The following is a 20,532-nucleotide window of genomic DNA, read 5'->3' as shown; positions in this document are numbered from 1 at the left end:
GATCCCCTACCTCGGCCTTAGTGAAAGGCAAGATCTACCTGTTAAATTGTTTAGAGAGAAAACAGCTCAGATTGTACTTCCAACTTGAGACCTTTTATTTGGGCTAATTGTATTTGAATTACATAAAATGCTTTTGTCAAACTTTCAGATTAATTCAACCAAGAAAACACTGTAACTAGCATATCAAACAGGCCATAGCTGTTTTTCTTTAAGAATATTACAATACTTCATACCTTTAATTCTGTTTCATTATTTAATTTTATTTCAACACGAAAAATAAATGAATAAAAATTGACTGTTGCACTCAGTGTGATGACTGGGGCTGAATACTTTCTGCTAGTTCCCTGAAATTTGGCTCATAACTACAGACAGCCAGTCTGAGATAGTCTGTGGGGTGTCTGTCCGTAGGACAGCTCCTGTACTTAGATTTAATAATTTTCATCTGTGAAAATGCAATTTCACACAGATAAGTTGACCCAGAGTAGGCACTGACTTTTAGTGCACATGTGGTGAGATGAGGAAACTTCTCCCTGCTGACAAGCCCCCAAAAGTCACCGTCCCTTCATCTTGCTTTAAGCTTGATGTCATTTTGCAAATCAATTATTTCCATTTCAATATCATTTGGCACACCAAATACTTGCTGGAATTTGGCTGCTATCTGTTCTATATCGATTGGCAGAAATGAGTTTAAAATAAATGCAGCAATATCTTTCATGATGTTTAACTCTCCAGAACGCCAATCAAACTCTATTGCCAGCACACTACTGCTCAGGGCGAAAAGCATTTTTTTCCTTGATGGCCTGTAACATTTTCTCCAAGTTGGGAAAGTGTGTCAGCGTCCCGTTCTTTAAATTTGAGATCCAAACACTGAGCTTGGCCTTATACGCATTTACTGCACTTATCATGTGGAGCAGGTGTTGGTTTTTTCCCATGAGCTCGTTGTTAAGTGTGTTTAATTTAGCTGTTAGGTCTGTCAGAAACCCTAAATCCAGTAGCCACGCATCATCTGACAGCTCCTCGTGCTCCTTGTTTCTTGTTGACAGAAAAGTCTTTATCTCAGGCAGCAAGTCAGCAAATCATTGCAGCACTTTGCCATGACTCACCAAACATCAGCATGAAAAATTACGTCTCTGTAAGCGGCATTGAGTTCATTCTATAATGCCTTGAATAAGTGAGTTTGCTCGAATCAAGTTTATCAGTTTGACCACCAGTGTCATTACATGAGAAAAGTCCACGACCTTCCCAGCCAAGGCCTGCAGATGAATCACACAGTGATAATCCAGGAAGTTGGAAAAATCAGGGTCATTACGGCACAGTGCTATAAAACCAATGCGCTCACGGCACATTGCTGGGGCCCCATCAGTAGTAATTACCACCAGTTTATGAATGGGGATGTCATATTCACAAACATTTTTAAAACTCATTGTAAATATCCCTACCTCTCGTTCTCTCCTGTAAGTGCAAAAGTGAGAGGAAGTCCTCCTTTGTTGTAAATCCTGGAAAGCCATTTTTACAAATACAGCAAGTTGAGCTGTTTGCATGACATCCAGGGATTCATCAAACGGTAGTTAAAAATATTCATAGAGTGACAAGTCCTTTAACACTTGTCGATCCACGTCCTTTGACAGTGACTCTACCCTTCTTGTCACTGTTGCAGGGCCAAGTGGTATACATACTGCGATTTTGATGTCATTTTTGTTTTTAAAGTCATTAAAAACAGTCTCTGTGGTAATGGCCATTGCTTCCTTGAATAAATCGCTATCTGTAAAAGGCTTCTTGTGTTTAGTCAAAAGGTGACTTACATGAAATGATGCTTCAATAGCAGCCTTATTTTCAGCAGTGTGTTTTGTGAACAACGATTGCTGGGCCTTCAACCCCGATTTCAGTTCCTCAGCTTTCCTGGCACGGATTGCGCTCTTTGGGGGGCAGGTGTCTTTAAATTTCCGGTGGTTGGTGTTGTGGTGCCGCTCCAGATACCCTCTTTTAGTCAGTGCTTGTGTTTGGTGGCACAACATACATACACGCTTGTCTTTCACCAAGGTAAATAGAAATTCCTCTTCCCATTCTGGATGGAATTTGTAATTCAAATTTTTATTATTATTTATTCTTATTTTACAAAGCAGCACTGTATCATAGAGCAGATACAGTATAGCATATTTACACAGCCATCCCATGACAAGAAAACATAAAACTAAGAAACAGAAAAAAAAATCTAATTTAATTTTAAATTAACATACATCCAATTGATCCCATGCATCTTGCACTTTTCCCTCACTGTTAATTCTGGAATTTGTACGCTTTCACCTTCTTCCGTGGAGCCTCCGCCATGCTAGCTAGCTACCTTGCAGGATATCGCCAGCGAGTGCCGTATATTGATGTTTGCGACAGTCTGTACTGTAATCTAATCGGTCACTTTGATGCAGCACAAGCTACACTGAAAAAAGTACAACAGTCACATGATGTCAGCATACATGAGACGCAGGACGCTGGGCAGTGGAAAAAGAGAAACACAATAACCAGGGAAAGCAACTAAGTGTGGGTTAAAAATGACTCATATATGCGCTCTAGGGGTAAAATTTGCTTTTGCATCGAAAAGTTTATCAGGCATAATAAATTTGTGGTAACTTCTACTTTGAAAAAGGATCACTCGACAACTTCATGCCCAAAGGAACAACTATATCTGGGACGGCAAAACAAATATTTAACATACAGAAGTTTTCACTGAACCATGGTGCATGGTGGAAGAGCTATACACACATGCGCATAGGGCAGAAAGAACAGAAGTAAAATCCAGCTACCCGAGAAGCAACCTCTCTTTACAAACAGCTTTCCATAGCGGGAGTATTGCTATATTACCATTATCCTAATTAACATTACTTATTTTTATAATGCACACATTACAACAGTATTTGTGTATTTATTTTTCTTTTTTTTTCTTGGGATCTACTGGGAAAGTCTCAAAAGTTGACCGGCTGATCATGATTGACTGGTTGGTGACCACTATTTTAGTACATGATATGGGTCTGATGGTCCTTTACTAATCATCTTGAGTTGTTCCTTTTACAACAGACACCTTTGTCCAAAGTGTAACAACGTTTTCTCTTTGAAACTCAAGCAACACTCTTTTGGCAGGATGAATTCTGTAATTGTGCCTTTGGATTTCCCTTCTCTGTTCATATGCATAGAGTATATGAAAGGTCTTTACTTAAATATTGGTTATAATATTGTTTAATATATTTTATACTGTGACCTGGCAGTGTCATTATGTAACTGAAGTTCTTCTGATAACAGTGACCATTGGCTACTTTAGGTGTTAATAAAGTTGGCATTAATTAAACTGAAATTGGATTTTAATAAATCCGATGGGTTGTATATCTTGAGCGTATTCAGAACCTAAGCCAATTTTATTTTTATAATAAGTACTGCATTGTTATCTTCCATTTGTAACTGGAATATCAAATATCAAATATCAAAGCAAGTTATTACAAGGTTATGACATGTTTCTTTTTCCATACTATTTGTACATTGCTATTTGATTTTATAAAAGGAATATCTATAACAAAAATCAGCTTAGCTGATCGTGAATCATTTCTCTACCACCAAGAGGAAAAGGAAGATTGTGGTTCCTGGAACAAATCTGTAGATGGTTCTGCTTAATTTGATTTCTTCTAAAATTAGGCCTTGTAATAAATCTAGTGATAGGCATTTTTCTTTCCATGTGACATGCCCTTTGTGGCAGAGCTAAGATGCTTGGCTGTTGCTTTGCCTTTCAGTTCCAGTCTGGTCAAGGATGCCATCTATACACATGCTGTGATTGAACCATAGAACATTACAGCTCAGAAACAGGCCTTTTGGCCCTTCTTGGCTGTGCTGTACCATTTTTCTGCCTAGTCCCACTGACCTGCACCTGGGCCGTATCCCTTCAAACCACTCTCATCCATATACCTGTCCAAGTTTTTCTTGAATCTCAAAAGTGAGCTAGCATTCACCACTTCATCTGGCAGCTCATTCCACACTCCCACCACACTCTGTGTGAAGAAGCCACCCCAATGTTCCCTTTAAACTTTTCCCCCTTCACCCTTAACCCATGACCTCTGCTTTTTTTTCTCCCCTGGCCTCAGTGGAAAATGCCTGCTTGCATTCACTCTATCTATACCCATCATAATTTTATACTCCTCTATCAAATCACCCCTCATTCTCCTATGTTCCAGGGAATAAAGTCCTAACCTATTCAACCTTTCTCTGTAACTCAGTTTCTCAAGTCCCGGCAACATTCTTGTAAACTTTCTCTGCACTCTTTCAACCTTATTAATATCCTTCCTGTAATTAGGTGACCGAAACTGCACACAGTACTCCAAATTCGGTCTCACCAATGTCTTATACAACCTCACCATTACATTCCAACTCTTATACTCAATACTTTGATTTATAAAGGCCAATGTACCAAAAGCTCTCTTTACGACCCTATCTACCTGTGACGCCATTTTTAGGGAATTATGTATCTGTACTCCCAGATCCCTCTGTTCTACTACACTCCTCAGTGTTTTACCATTTACGTTGTATGTTCTTCCTTGGTTTGACCTTCCGAAGTGCAATACCTCATACTTTTCCGCATTAAACTCCATCTGCCATTTTTCAGCCCATTCCTCCAACTGGTCCAAATCACTCTGCAAGCTTTGAAAATCTTCCTCACTGTCCACTACACCTCCAATCTTTGTATCATCAGCAAATTTGCTGATTCAATTTGCCACATCATCATCCAGATCATTGATATAGATGACAAATAACATTGGACCCAGCACTGATCCCTGTGGCACACCACTAGTCACAGGCCTCCACTCAGAGTAGCAGTCCTCCACTACCACTCTCTGGCTTCTTCCATTGAGCCAATGTCTAATCCAATTTATTACCTCTCCATGTATACCTAACGACTGAATCTTCCTAACTAACCTCCCATGTGAGACCTTGTCAAAGGCCTTACTGAAGTCCATGTATACAACATCCACTGCCTTCCCTTCATCCACTTTCCTGGTAACTTCCTCGAAAAACTCTATTAGATTGGTTAAACATGACCTACCATGCACAAAGCCATGCTGACTTTTTCTAATGTCTCTGTCTATCCAAATACTTGTAGATCCTATCTCTTAGTATTCCTTCCAATAATTCACCTATTACCGATGTCAAACTTACCAGCCTATCATTTCCCGGCTTGCTTTTTGAGCCTTTTTTTAAACAACGGAACTACATGGCACCAAATCCTCTGGCACCAAACCTGTGGATATCGACATTTTAAATATTTCTGCCAGGGCCCCTGCAATTTCAACACTAGTCTCCTTCAAGGTCCAAGGGAATACCCTGTCAGGTCCTGGGGATTTATCTACTCTGATTTGCCTCAAGACAACAAGCACCTTCTCCTTTTTAATCTGTATATGTTCCATGACCTCCCTACTTGTTTGCCTTCTTTCCATAGATTCCATTCCAGTTTCCTTAGTAAATACAGATGCAAAAACCCATTTAATATCTCTCCCATTTCTTTTGGTTCCATACATAGCCGACCACTCTGATCTTCAAGAGGACCAATTATTTTATCCCTTACTATCCTTTTGCTCTTAACATATCTGTAGAAGCTCTTCGGATTATCCTTCACCTTGACCGCCAAAGCTACCTCATGTCTTCTTTTAGCTCTCCTGATTTCTTTCTTAAGTATTTTCTTACTCTTTTTGTACTCCTCAAGCATCTTATTTCCTCCCTTTTGCCTATACATGTTATACATCTCTCTCTCCTTCTTTATCAGAGTTCCAATATCCCTTGAGAACCAAGGTTCCTTATTCTTATTCATTTTACCTTTAGCCTTGACAGGAACATACAAACTCTGCACTCTCAAAATTTCTCCTTTGAAGGCCTCCCGCTTACCAATCACATCCTTGCCAGAGATCCACCTGTTCCAATCTACGCTTTTTAGATCCTTGCTCATTTCTTCAAATTTGGCCTTTTTCCAGTTTAGAACTTCAGCCCAAGGACCAGATTTATCTTTATCCATGATCAAGTTGAAACTAATGACGTTATGTTCACTGGAACCAAAGTGTTCCCCTGCACACACTTCCGTCACCTGCCCTAACTCATTTCCTAATAGGAGATCTAATATTGCATCCTCCCTAGTTGGTACATCTATATACTGATTTAGAAAACTTTCCTGAACACATTTTACAAACTCTAACCCATCTAGACCTTTAACAGTATGGGAGTCCCAATGTACGGAAGTTTGGGCGTTGGTTAACAAGAAAAGGTCAGAGGTTGGATATTACGTAGTGAGTGATTTGTCTCCTTACGGAACAAAACCTTCCCACCACACAAAATGCATGTGAGGAGCTTAATGGAATACTTTCTGCCTGGATGTGTGCAGCTTCAGTAGTATTCAAAGCATGGCGATGTTTAGTACAAGTAATCTGCTTGATTGACATCTGAATACTCTTAAGTACTCATTCCCTCCACCACTGCCCAATATCAGCAGCAAGGTCTAAACTTTGTAGTTACTCGTCGAGCCCACACTTGACAGCACCATCAAATCAGCAATCACTATCTTTAAGTAGTGCAAGGTCAATAACACGTCACTTGCTAGATGGTCAATATTCATCAGATGTGTGTGTGATCAGACTGCAGTATTTTGAGCGTTTCTGGTACAACTCTTTGTCTTTTATATTTATTTGCCTTGAATAATTCATTGGCGTTAACTGCAGCTGTAATTCCCCAATCTGATCAAGAAATATGAAGCCAATTATCAATAGTCCTAAGTGGAAAGTAGCTACCTTTGAAGGTTTCAGTCAAAGAAAATGCTTCTGCACCAAAGACACTTGATATAGTTATCTGTTTATGACCTAAAATAAAGCTACCTTCTGACTTGGAACACTTCCATAAACAACTTGTGGTTCTCCTGACTTAACATACTTCTTGGCATTTTTGAATATGTGTGTATATTGTATTTTTTGCACTTTGAATATGTCATTGAACATATACATTTAGGTTAAATATTCCAGACTCAAAAGTTGAGCTTCTGCTTGCTTAGAGTTAAGGATTGAGTTCTGGCTGACTGAAGAAGTGAAGCTGCTGGCATTGAATTGTGACTAGTGTCAGATGTTTGTAATTGGCAGTAAAACCAATTCATAAGGCAAGGATCCTGAATATTTTGCTCTTTTAAAACAAAACCTTTCCAAAAGTAATGTGAAGATAACCCTGTTTAAAATAAATGGTTACTCAGAAATATGGATAATTAGTTTTACTGTTAGAACACTAAAACAGGGTTAACGTTTAAAGTTTGCAGATTTCAAAAAATATGCTCAAGTCAGCTACATCTTAATAATTTATTTTTCCAAAATGTTTATCCCAGATGACAGGATAAGTGACAGAAATTGGGAAGTTAGCAAAATATTGGTTTTTCTTTGGTAAAATATAGAAATTTAAATGGGGATGAGAAATAATATATTGAATGGATCAAAAATAGTAATTGAAGGCTATTAAATTTGTTTTAAGCCACATGTAGTACAGAGGCACATCTTGGATCAAGAATGATGATTCTTAAGGCTTAAGCACAATATGTGTACTCGTAGGTGTTGGGTGAGATTCATAATTTCTAGCAGAATGTTCAAAGTAGGTTTTGGTATTTAATAAGCTAATACAAAATTTATCATGTGTATCATTCCTTCTAAAGGTTGAGAACTTGTGTACTTGATACAGTCTGGCAAATTAATGATGTATTGAAGAATTTCTATGAGCTCTATTTTCTTTTGGAGAAGTTTTTACAGTGGGAATATAGACTCTGGTTGTTTACATAAGCCTGGGGGAGTGGGGAAAAGTGGGGGAGTAGGTTATTGTCCTTATCTGGCCCAAGCATTCCTTCCTAAGCTAATGCCACCAAAATGTGACCATTCATGAAAAGGTTCTTCAAATGTCAAATAATATGTAAAATTTGGCTGCTGTTTTAATCTGCCTAATGGGAACTAATTAGTAACCATTTGTTGTAAGACATTTCAAACTTCCCAAAGATGTGATTACATTCTTAATAAATATTTTTCTGTCAAGTTTTAATTTCTGATATGAAATTATAGAAACTTCTGTCAGACCATTGTTTGCTTCATTCTTCAGAGTTGGAATCCTCTATTTATTATATGAGCCACCCTTTACTACACAACAACCTTCAGCCAAAAGGAAAGGCTGGCTAATGAAGGTGATCGTTTCAATATTATTTTGAATTCACCATTTGAAAAATGATTCTTAAATTATTACTGGAGTCATTTCAGGGCTAAAATCATTTTGCCGTTCCAGCTTTACATGTCATCCTAAATGAAAGGTCATTGTAATATATTTGTATCTAATTGCAAAGGCAAAAATATTGGATCTCCAGCTACCATTGTAGCATCAAATGTTCTGAGTAACTCAACACAAAATCTGACAGTAGTGTATTGAGCTTTCTTCTGTGCTGCAGATTAGTACAACCTTTTAGAGACTTTTCCAGAGTAAGTTTTTTTTTAATATCCCCTGTAGTTACATTCTGGTTTCTCTTGATTTTTAATGCTCTAGCACTCAAATTTCTCAATATGCTCTGCAATACATCAGAAGCCATCGCCACACTTAACGGGTTTTCTGTAGCTGGCTATCTCGTGACTCCCGACTAGGTTTGTTCTTTTAACACAGAAATTGGAGGGAGATTATTTGGAGTAAAGTCTCTGCATAGGTAATTTCAACTTTTCATACAGTACATTAGAGTTGCAAAATGCCACAATGTTATAATTCATGACATTTAACATGCATTTTGTAAATCAACTTCAGCTCTTGAACTGAAAATTGAGATCAAATCCCTCAGCTTTTCAATGAAAAAAAATTGAAATAGTTGGTTGATTTTAAATGTGTAATCCAGGAAGTTCACATCCTAACACTGGTGTCTGAGCATATGAGCTGTTGTTTTTGGTTCATGGTGCTGATTTGTTCTCCAGTTAGTTTGCTCCATGTTTAAACCAAAACCAAATACTGAAATATTGCAATTTCATTATACTGTTTCATGGCTTGTACAAAACAGATATCTTGTAAATAGGCTTTGGTTTTCTTTGTATTTCAGTGGCATTGAAAAAGGAACTGTTTGCCTGGCTTTGTCCAGTTCCTTGCAGAAAGTGATATTAATTTTATCTAGTCTGATTTATTTTTAAATGGCACTACATAAGATGTATATAAAATACCTTCATTTATGTTAATTTTTGGAAAAAGATTAAATGAATTGTGGTTTAACTTAAAATATTGTAATTCATATAATAGCTTGGACATTATTTGTTTTTATGGTTTTTCTAAGTAAGTTATTTCAGGAAATGTCCCTTGTTTTGTTTGATGCTTTCCATGCCTATATGGAAGAACATGATTGAAAACTGTTCATTCAAAGGTATCAGTAATTTGCCCTTGTGTCTGTTGGAACTTGGTGTTTGTTGTATGAACAGGAAAACTCGGGTAACTGATGCATCATTCACAATGGCCAAGGAGGCTGTGGATTCTTTTCCTTGCCTCTGCTGAATTGATCTTTGCAATTTGCTGCTGTGACCATTGGTTGAAGAATGAAAAGAAAATGCCCCAGTAGTTCTCATTCCTAGCTGCTTTCTTCAGCATGGGGTGATGGGTGCAGCGAGCAATTTAATTTAGTTTTGAAAACCCATTTTTTAAGCATTCCATGTATATTTTGTAAGGTGGTAATGAATCATGAAGAAACTGAAACAATCTTAAAAAATGGTGAATGAACTCAGATCAATTAATATCAGTTAATGGAGATTTGTGTATTTTGCTGAAAAGAGACTGGGAAATGAAAACAAGCTTGTTTTGCAGCCTTGCCAGTCAGCAAGGAAGTAGTATTACTATCGTTGTGAATTTATTGGTCTATTTTGCCCAGAACACCTAATTGGTAAAAGGCAATGTAATAGAACAGTGTGAAACTCCACTTTTCCCTAAAGTAAATGATCCAGTAAAAGAAACTAATATGTTTTCTAAAATAGAATGCAGGGCAAGATGATTAATTTTCCTTCGCAAGTCACCTCAACAAAACAATTAAAAGTGGATATATAGATCTTAACCAAATTCCAAGGGCGAATCAAATTAAGATTTATCTTCTGCTTTGGAAGTACCATGTTGAGCAAAACAACAAGAAATCTTATTTTAATGTGGCTCCTATTTTAAAGTAGCTAATTGAGGTTACAACCAAAATTCTAAAAATTAATTAATCTACTTGATGGGGAAGGAAGATACTATTTATTATGACTTAATGGAGGATTATATGATTGGCACTGAAAAATGTAAGAAAATAACTGTTTCTGTACAGAGTTACTTTGAAATATATCACATTTTGTAATGTATTTCTTAAGGTTAGTTTTATAGTGAGTAACTCCTGTTATTTCTGTTTAGCGTGAAATTTTGCAGTCCAAAATGGACAGTGTATTGAATTAAAAGTTGCTTTTCATCTTCAACACAATAAAAGTTCTTCTGGTCATAATTAAGCTCACTACATATACTAGTGAATAAAAGCTTGGTCCAAATATTAAAAGCATCAAATTATAAGAATGCAAAATAGATCTAGATACAGTTGCAAGAAAAAGTTTGTGAGCCCTTTGCATTTAATTGCTTTTCTGTATTCTCAAAGTCCAATCTTCATCTAGGTTACAATAATAGGCAAATAAATTAATAAAACACAAACAATGTACTTTTCATATCTTTTGAACACATTGTTTAATCATTCACAGTTCAGGCTGGAAAAGTATGTGAACCCTTGTATTTAATAACTGATAGAACCTCCTTTAGCAGCAATAACCTCCACCAAACATTTCCTGTAGCTGATGATCAGACTTTGTACAACAGTGAGAAGGAATTTTACACCATTTCTCCATATAAAACTGTTTCAATTCATCAATATTTCCGGGATACCTTGTATGATCAGCTTTCTTCAGGTCATGCCACAGATCTCAATTCGATTAAGGTCTTGTCTCTGTTTTGGCCATTCCAAAACACGAATTTTCTGCACACTGTTGTTGATTTACTCTCGTCTTTCAGATCATTGTCTTGTTGCATTATCCAACTTCTCTTAAACTTCAGGTATTTCTCCTGTCTTGATACAATTTTGAATTCATTGTTCCCTCAATGATTGCAAGTTGACCAGGCCCTGAGGCAGCAAAGCAGCCACAAAACATGATGCTCCTTACGTCATGCTTCACAGTCGGGGTAAGCTTTTGGTGCTGGTGTGCTGTGCCTTTTTTTCCCCTCCAAATATAGTGGTGTGCATTTCTGCCAAAAAGTTCAATATTTGTCTCGCCTATCCATAGGGCATGTCCCAGAAGCGTTGTGGAACATCCAGCTGGTCTTTTGCAAATTTGGGATGTGCAGCAATGTTTTTTTTTGGAGAGCAGCAGTTTCCTTTGTGGAGTCCTTCATGAACACCCAGTCTTGTTCATTGTTTTATTTATAGTGGACACATGAACACAGAGACTTTAACAAGTTTGAGAGATTTCTGCAGGTCTTTTGCTGTTACCCTTGGGTTCATTTTCAGTTCTTTAACATTGCATGTTGTGTTCTTGGTGTGATCTTTGTAGGACGCTCATTCCAAGGGAGAGTAGCAACAGTACTGAATTTCCTCCATTTGTAGACAATTTCTCATACTGTGGACAGATGAACACTTTGGTCTTCAGTAATGTTTTTGTAGCCTTTTACAAATTTATACATCTCTACAGTTCCTCTTCTAAGGTCCTCAAAGTTGTTTTGACAGAGGCATGGAGCACATAAAGGGATCTTTCTTAAGAGCAGGTTGTGTCAGTAACCTGACTTTGTGTGGCTTATAGGGTAGGACACCTCTACAGCCCACACCCTAAATCTCATCTCATTGATTGGAACACCTGACTCCAAATAGCTTTTGTAGAAGACATTACCACTGAGAATCCACATTTTTTTGAACCTAGACTGTGATTGTTTAAATGGTGTACTCAGTATTGACAAGAACTACAACTGTTTGTGTGTTATTAGTTTAAGCAGATTGGACCACATTTTATGAATAGCTAATGCAGAAAGCCAGATAATTGCAAGGGTTCACAAACTTTTCTTGCAAATGTAGATTACATTTTAAAGTGTAAAGTAGAGGCCTATAATAGTGAAATAATTAGCATGACTGATCACAGATTATTTATACAAAACAAGCAGATGCCTAAAGAGTTTTCTTGACGACATAGAGGATGTGCTTTCTGTGTTTCTAGCTAATTTTTTTCAATGATTTATTCTGTAAATTTTGTTTTCCAAAAAGAAACTGCAACTTCAGTGAATGCTGGAATTGCTAGTGCTAGATGCTTAATATTCCCTGGAGCTTGGCTGTTAGGTGGTGAAATATGTGTATTTTTAAACAATCATAACATACATGACATTTGAAATTAACAGAGAGTCAGCAGTTCTCACTTTGCATTGGTTAACTGGTTAGACACAAGTTTTAAAATATAATTCTAAAAGATGCACTTAAATTTTAATTGTGCTGACATCGGTGGTGGGGAAAATGCTAGAGTCGGTTATCAAAGATGTGATATCAGCACATTTGGGAAGAGGTGAAATCATCGGACAAAGTCAGCATGGATTTGTGAAAAGAAAATCATGTCTAACGAATCTTATGGAATTTATTGAAGATGTAACTAGTGGAGTGGATAGGTGCGAGCCAGTGGATGTGGTACATTTAGATTTTCAAAAGGCTTTTGACAAGGTCCCACACAGGAGATTAGTGTGCAAACTTAAAGCACATGGGATTGGGGGCTATGGTATTGATGTGGATAAAGAATTGGTTGGCAGACAGGAAGCAAAGAGTGGGAGTAAACGGGACCTTTTCAGAATGGCAGGCAGTGACTAGTGGGGTACCGCAAGCCTCAGTGCTGGGACCCTAGTTGTTTACAATATATATTAATGATTTAGATGAGGGAGTTAAATGCAGCATCTCCAAGTTTGCGGATGACACGAAGCTGGGCGGCGGTGTTAGCTGTGAGGAGGATGCTAAAAGGATGCAGGGTGACTTGGATAGGTTAGGTGAGTGGGCAAATTCATGGCAGATACAATTTAATGTGAATAAATGTGAGGTTATCCAATTTGGTTGCAAGAACAGGAAAACAGATTATTATCTGAACGGTGGCCGATTAGGAAAAGGGGAGGTGCAACGAGACCTGGGTGTCATTGTACACCAGTCATTGAAGGTGGTCATGCAGGTACAGCAGGTGGTGAAAAAGGCAAATGGTATGTTGGCATTCATAGCAAAAAGATTTAAGTACAGGAGCAGGGAGGTTCTACTGCAGTTGTACAAGGCCTTGGTGAGACTGCACCTAGAGTATTGCGTGCAGTTTTGGTCCCCTAATCTGAGGAAAGACATTCTGACCATAGAGGGAGTACAGAGAAGGTTCACCAGATTGATTCCTGGGATGGCAGGACTTTCATATGAAGAAAGACTGGATGGACTAGGCTTATACTCACTGGAATTTAGAAGATTGAGGGGGGATCTTATTGAAACGTATAAAATTCTAAAGGGATTGGACAGGCTAGATGCAGGAAGATTGTTTCTGATGTTGGGGAAGTCCAGAACGAGGGGTCACAGTTTAAGGATAAAGGGGAAGCCTTTTAGGACCGAGATGAGGAAAAACTTCTTTACACAGAGAGTGGTGAATCTGTGGAATTCTCTGCCACAGGAAACAGTTGAGGCCGGTTCATTGGCTATATTTAAGAGGAAGTTAGATGTGGCTAAAGGGATCGGGGGTATGGAGAGAAAGCAGGTGCAGGGTTCTGAGTTGGATGATCAGCCATGATCATACTGAATGGCATTGCAGGCTTGAAGGGCCGAATGGCCTACTCCTGCACCTATTTTCTATGTTTCTATGTTTTACAAATGTTTTTGCCATTACTTAAGGAAATGGGTGTGCTTTAATTAGTTTGTGCATTTTAGAAAGGTTATACTATAAGCTAGTAATTTATGTATGGAAAATCACTAAAATGCTTCATAAATACAAATAGGTTGGTGTGTAGCCTAAAAGCTTGGTGAGAATTATGAGTTAAACTTTTGCACGCTATCTCCTCCCTTGTTTTTCAGCAGTCTGTACATTATTTCCATATGCCTTAGTGTTTGCTGTCCAGAAAATGTCCTGTAAGTCTTTACCATGAATACAGCAGAATTTCCTAAATCCTTTACATCCACCATCATGTACAGCAGGCATTTGGCAATATAATTACCCTAAAATTCAATACCATTTGATTTGGTTATCAACATCCCTTAATTACTACATGAAGATTCTTTACAGAAATCTGCATTGATGGTGGTAGATTAAGAAGTTGGCTCATTTTTTTTAGGGTGTTTTGAGATATAAAAATAAAATATTAGCCACCTGGTGGTGTACTGACATCAGCACTGGACTTTGAAGTGAGTGGTCCCAGGTTTGAATCCGGTCAGCTCGCTGCATGCTTTCCATCTGTGCTGGGTTGAGCGCTGTGCTAGCAACTTTTCCTTGTTAAAAAAACAGACAGAAATGCTAAAGAAATGACAAGGTTGCCACCTGATGCACCACAAAGTGTGGAGAGGAATAACAATAAAATACTGGTACTATTAGAATAGCTCCTAGCATGAGAACTAACTAACAATAATGTTTTATAATCTGAGTGTTAAAGTTTAGATTAAACGTCTGTTAGCATCAACAATTGTTTTTTGAACAACACTGAATTTCAAATGGTAGAATATAAATTCCTATATGTTATTAATTTTGTTTTCTTATTTTTTGAGATCACCAGTAGTTTGTGTGAGTATTCTGTAGGCCAGAAGGTGGGGAAAAGATTCTAAGTCCATCTCTAGAGTATCATAATTATATTGCTGAGGAGGATGTTTGATTAGTTTTTAAATTTATCCTTTTCAGGAGAAAAGTCCAAAGCAAGTTTATTCCTTTTGTTTAATCTGCTGTTGATGAAACCTGAAAACTCATTGCTTTGAGCCCAAAGTGGCAGTGCAAGTTGCAATATCTGTAGGAAATTCACTGGTTTCCCTCCAGACTCCTAAAGAGCATTATTCAGTTGCATAAAGATGTATGTACCTCTTGTTTCTATACCAGAAAGGCATTTTTCCTGAGTTTAATTACAAAATCCATGAAACAGATGCAGCATCTATGCATATAGATGTATAATTTAATCAAAGGATAAAATGATCCTCTGGGAAATCAGATATAGTACAGGATCTACTGTGGTCTGATTAAATGATGACACGGACTTGTATTGTGTTATGTTGATTATTTTAAGTGCTCACCCCCCCTCCCCCAAAGTCCCCATGTCTCTATTTGTAATATGATAAACAGCAGTTTTGCAGATGGAATGTTGATCTGGGTTTGGAATTTAGGAACAGCTGCTCTCATTTTTAAAGTCATCATCAATAGTCACTTTGTAAAAGAACATCTGTTTCAAATAAGATTACACGGAGAATTCAATTTTCTTCACTTAATAGAATATCCAACAATTAAACATTTGCAGTCAGTCTATGCAGGAACTAAAGAAGGACTTGATGTGGATGCGATCTGCATAGAGGACTGAGATACAAATGTTGTTGATTGCAGTATTATACACACATTCCTTTTGAATGAATTCTTTTTCCCAGAACACTAATTCTTCTCAGAAAGTAGTTGCAGAGGATGAGAGACTAAATAATGAGGGTTTTATTGATGCTGTATATTCATATCAAACTTTAAGGATATTTAGTGCAAGTGCAGTATTTTATTAATGTCATATTCTTTATGATTAAATTGCTATTTATTCATTTTTATGGATGCAGACATGACTGACAAAGTCAAAAATTTTAAAGACCAAAGTTGGTCGTGTGCTATCTTCATAAACTACCGCAATTTTCGCAATGAAGGAAGTACAATAATGCTTTTGGAGTTCTAAATTGGAACCTAGCAACAATAAAGAAATGGCAATTTATTTTCAAGTTGATGTTTTGTATGCCTTGAAGGGCAACTTGCATGTAATGGTGTTCCCATATTATGTGGTTTGTACACTAACAAAAGTCAATTTTTGTTTCAAATTGATGCTTGGGGCTAATATGTCTGTAAAAGCAAAACCCATATTTTTGCAACACACACAAGATGCTGGTGGAACCAGCAGGACAGGCAGCATCTATAGGGACAAGCGCTGTCGACGTTTCGGGCCGAGACCCTTTGTCAGGACTCACAGGTCTCGGCCCGAGATGTCGACAGCGCTTCTCCCTATAGATACTGCTTGGCCTGCTGCGTTCCACCAGCATTTTGTGTGTGTTGCTTGAATTTCCAGCATCTGCAGATTTCCTCGTGTTGACCCATATTTTTGCTTATTTATCAAGCCAGAAAACTGGTGACTAGTTTAATTGAAAGAAGCCCTACTCAAGGAGCAATCCAAACCACATTGAATGGATTGCTGTTGCTATTAAAGGTGATCATGTGAGATACTAAGAGCCCCAGCCTGAAGCGTCAACCATTCTTCTCCATAAATGCTGTCTGACTTGCTGAGTTTTTCCAGCATTTTGTGTGAGTTACTCTGGATTTCCAGAGTCTGTAGAAACTCTTGTTTATTTCAGATACTATGTGGAATAAGTAAATAAGTAGATGGAAAATGTATCTGTGTAACATTCAAAATATTAATGAATAACTTACTTAAATTCTCTAAGATGGAATATGTTATAACATGTTGTTTAATGTTAGGACCCTCAGCTGGTAAAGGGAGGTGTGAGCTTATGAATCACTTTTCTCCCACATTTCAGTTCATTCCAGTGTAATTGCAGTGGTGCAGCAGTGATGGTTTCAGGAAAGGGGTGCTTTGACCAAAAGCATTGGAAATAAATAATTCATAATATATTTGTATTAAAATGTGTAAATGATCGAATCAAATAGCATCTATAAAGAAAACGAAGCTCGTTCCTCTCACATTCCAAAGACCTACTGGTTGGTAGGTTAACTGGTAATTACAAATTGTCCTGCGATTTAGACTAGGGTTAAGTAGATGGGTTGCCGAGCGGTGCAGTTCGTCGAACCAGATAGGTCTGTTTTGCATTGTATCTCTAAATAAAATAAACTTGAGAATTAAGAAAATATTGTTCACCTGAAATATTGCCTTGGCACCTGTTTATCCCCTGGACCTTTGGTGTACTACCCCTTGTGATATAGCTTGTCCAAATAGTTTCCTAAAGTTTTGTAACATATTGAGAACACCTCATCTGGTTTGAAGACTTGCATGAATGCTGATTTGACTTGTAGCCTTAAAGTAAGCAAAATTTCTGGCATAAACATTTAGATCTTTGTGAAAATAAAGGGGAGAATGAGGTTTATTATCATAGTTTTATATGACATGAATTTTGTTGTTTTGTGGCTGCAGTACAGTGCAAAGGCGTAGCATTACAAGTAAAGAGCGCAGGAAAAAGGAATAATGAAGTGGTGTTCATAAACCATTCAGATATCTGTAGCAGAAGCAATGGAATGCTGTCATTAATCAGTGAACATCAAAGAGGTGCCTGAGGACTGGAGAAAAGAGGATGTCCTTCCTAAATTAAAAAGAATTTGTAGAATTGATTCAGCACCACTAGATGCTGAGATGTAACTATGCTGTCAAGAAAACTTGTCCTGACTACCTTGAGAGAACTCCTGAAACTCTTCCATTCCCCTGTTCAAGGGCATCTGGAATAAAGAAACGCATACACGATTCTTCCAGTTGGGCACCATCCAGTCTTAAACTTATTGCAGGAGCTCATCCTCTAGCAATGTGAGAGCACCTTCAGCTCACAGATTATAGTAGTTCAAGTTCACTTACTACCATCTCAAAAGCATTTACTAGTGAACAATGAGCATGTACTATTCATGAACATTTGTATAGAAAATGTTGATTAAGAACAAAGGAAAAAATTATAATTTACCTATAAGAAGGAAGTGGTTGTGCTGAAGAGGGTGCAGAGGAGGTTCACCAGGATGTAACCTGGACTGGTGCGTTTTAGTTATGGGGAAAGGTTGGATAAGTTCAACTTGTTTTCCTTGGAATGAAGGAGACTGGATGACCTGAAAAAGATATATAAACACTATAAGAAGGAAGGGTAATCAAAGCTTTTTACTCATGACAGGGGAATTTAAAAAAAACGAGGCCACAGATTTAAGGTGAAAAGAAAGAGTTTAAAAGCAAATCTAATGGTAAAGTTTATTTGTATATTGGTTAATAATCTGAAATACAATGCCAGTGATGGTGGAATTGGATGTAATCATATATAAGGCATAAAAGGATATGGACCTAATGCAGGGAAATGAATTAGTTTAAATGGGCAGCTTAGCATGGGAATCGTGGTCTGGGGGACCCATTTCTCTGACTCTGATTTTCTCTTCTCTACCTGTTATCCTAACACTTTTTATAAAGTACCAACTGGGAATCAAATTTAGTTCATCAGGATGATGCAATCTTACCACTATTGCTATCTAGCAAAATTCTCATTACCAATGTTAACCAAAACCAGTCTGTTTTAAGGAAGCTTGCTGATTTTGTTTTTCTACTTTTCTTTCTTCCCATGTTTAGTCCTTGCATACATGCAATTTGTGGAAGATTATTCTGAGCCACAGCCTCACGTTTTTTATCAGACACCACAGAATGAACATATATATGAGCAGCGGAACAAACGGTTTCAGGAAGTCTATGGATTCAATGACTCCTTCAGCAGCACTGATTCATCACTAGAGATTCTGCCTCCTCCAGCTCTGCCACCCAAACAAAGACAACTGGTAAGTCTGACTTTAGTTTTGCCCGCATATGTCAAGGCTTAGATACACAGCTTATAATTTTGACCTTTTGGGAAGTGACAGGATGGAAGTGGTGAGTGGAATGAGGGGAGTGTAAGTTGAAGGTTATTACCAAAGTGAACAATGGTTATTTTCCATTGGAAAAGCTTGACACACCTCTGGAATGAGGTTTTTGCTTTTTGCTTATTTTATGATGTTGAATGGATAGGATCTGCACTCGCAATGTATTTTGATTTTCACAGTAATTTCTTGCATGTTGATTCTTAATATTTTTGTAAAATGGATTTCAGATTTTTCAAATTTACTTTAATTCATATGTTCAGATATATGATCTTTGAAAATAAAATTGAAAACAGTAATTGTAACTTAATGTGCAATATATTTAATTTTTAAAAAAATAGCCTTTATTACTTAAATGCTTTTAAGTGCAGTTTAAAAATTATGTTGTTGTGTTCATTTGAAGGGAAGGTCCTTCTAGGTCTTTGGATATTTTATTTTTGATTTAGACTTAAGGTTGTACTTGATCACTTATTTTTCTGAGCACTAATTTACATTTAGGGTAAATATTTCTAGGTAGGAAGAGAAAAATCTCTTTTTAATGACCAGCTTGATCAAGCAACTGAACACTGGAACTTTAGAAAAAAAGTGATTATGGCATTTGAAGTTCCATGTTTAACACTTTGACTTATTTCACTTAATCAGACCTTGTACATATTAACTCTAACACAGAAAACAAAATTTCTGGTTTATTAAATTGGTTATTGAAAACCTACAAAACCTACAAAAATCAAAATTGTGATCAATTCAGCTGCTGACTTTCATAGCACATAACGATGTTAATTTCTGCAGCTCATTCATCACTTCAAAGGCTAGAGAGAAATTGATGCTTCATAGTGAATTAGCTATATGAGCTGAAGTGATTTCATATCCTTTGAATATTGGCAATAAAACAGGCAGTTTGCAAAAGAAGGTGCAAAGGAAAGCTTAAATTTATTTAAGCAGCATTGTCTTGCATTTAAATGTATTTCTTTTTATGTCTTATTAGTTGGGTTGTGCATTTAGTAAGTGCTTTCTTAGTTTTTATTTCTGACTTGAAGGCACAGGTAATCAATGCTTTTCTTATGATTTGTAATATAAATCTCACCTATGTAAACTCTGAGGACTTGATCTGCGGTCTTGCTTTTCAGAGGAAGTAACATACAAGTACATACAGCTGATCCTGTATTCTGTAAATAATGATGTTGAGCATCATATTTATGTCTCAATATTTATTTGCTATATGCATGGATTTAAATGCATATTTCCTTCCAGGTCTTTTTTTTTTAAGCATACTAGGGCATTTTTTAACTGTTTGCCAGAATCTTTCAATACTTCATTCTTCACAAATCAAAATTTGGTACAGCATGATAAATATGTCTGGATCTTTTTCTTGGGCTATTAGGGTAAAGCATTGGACTAGACGAAGTTTAACTGATGTGTTTTGATGTTGCCAAGGCAATATTCTTGAGTGCATTTAGAGTTATGCCAGTATTGTTGGTTTTGTAAATTTGATACAAGAATTAGTTTAGACTTGATTTTGCAAACTATATCCATAACGCATTATGCGACTGCCGTAATTAAGATTGACAAAGACAGCTTGTATGTCGAATTCATGCCTTGTTAAGGCCACGTAGTAAATAATTGTTGAGTTTGGTATTGGTGGTTACTTTATTTTGCCATATAA

The 20,532-nt window shown here is 37.1% G+C and overlaps 1 protein-coding gene across 8 annotated transcripts in view; it reads left to right on the top strand.

Annotated features, from left to right (window-relative positions):
- Nucleotides 1–20,532, top strand: part of rapgef1a (Rap guanine nucleotide exchange factor (GEF) 1a) — a 170,099-nt gene that overhangs the window by 85,857 nt on the left and 63,710 nt on the right. For all 8 annotated transcript variants that reach the window (XM_059993778.1, XM_059993774.1, XM_059993772.1 and 5 more), the window contains one exon: nt 18,589–18,791. In XM_059993778.1, the coding sequence (XP_059849761.1) occupies nt 18,589–18,791 (203 nt within the window). The remainder of the gene's footprint in view (nt 1–18,588; nt 18,792–20,532) is intronic.

Source organism: Hypanus sabinus, chromosome 18, assembly GCF_030144855.1.
Source record: "Hypanus sabinus isolate sHypSab1 chromosome 18, sHypSab1.hap1, whole genome shotgun sequence".
Lineage (NCBI taxonomy): Eukaryota > Metazoa > Chordata > Chondrichthyes > Myliobatiformes > Dasyatidae > Hypanus > Hypanus sabinus.
This window is presented reverse-complemented; position numbering and strand designations above follow the sequence as displayed.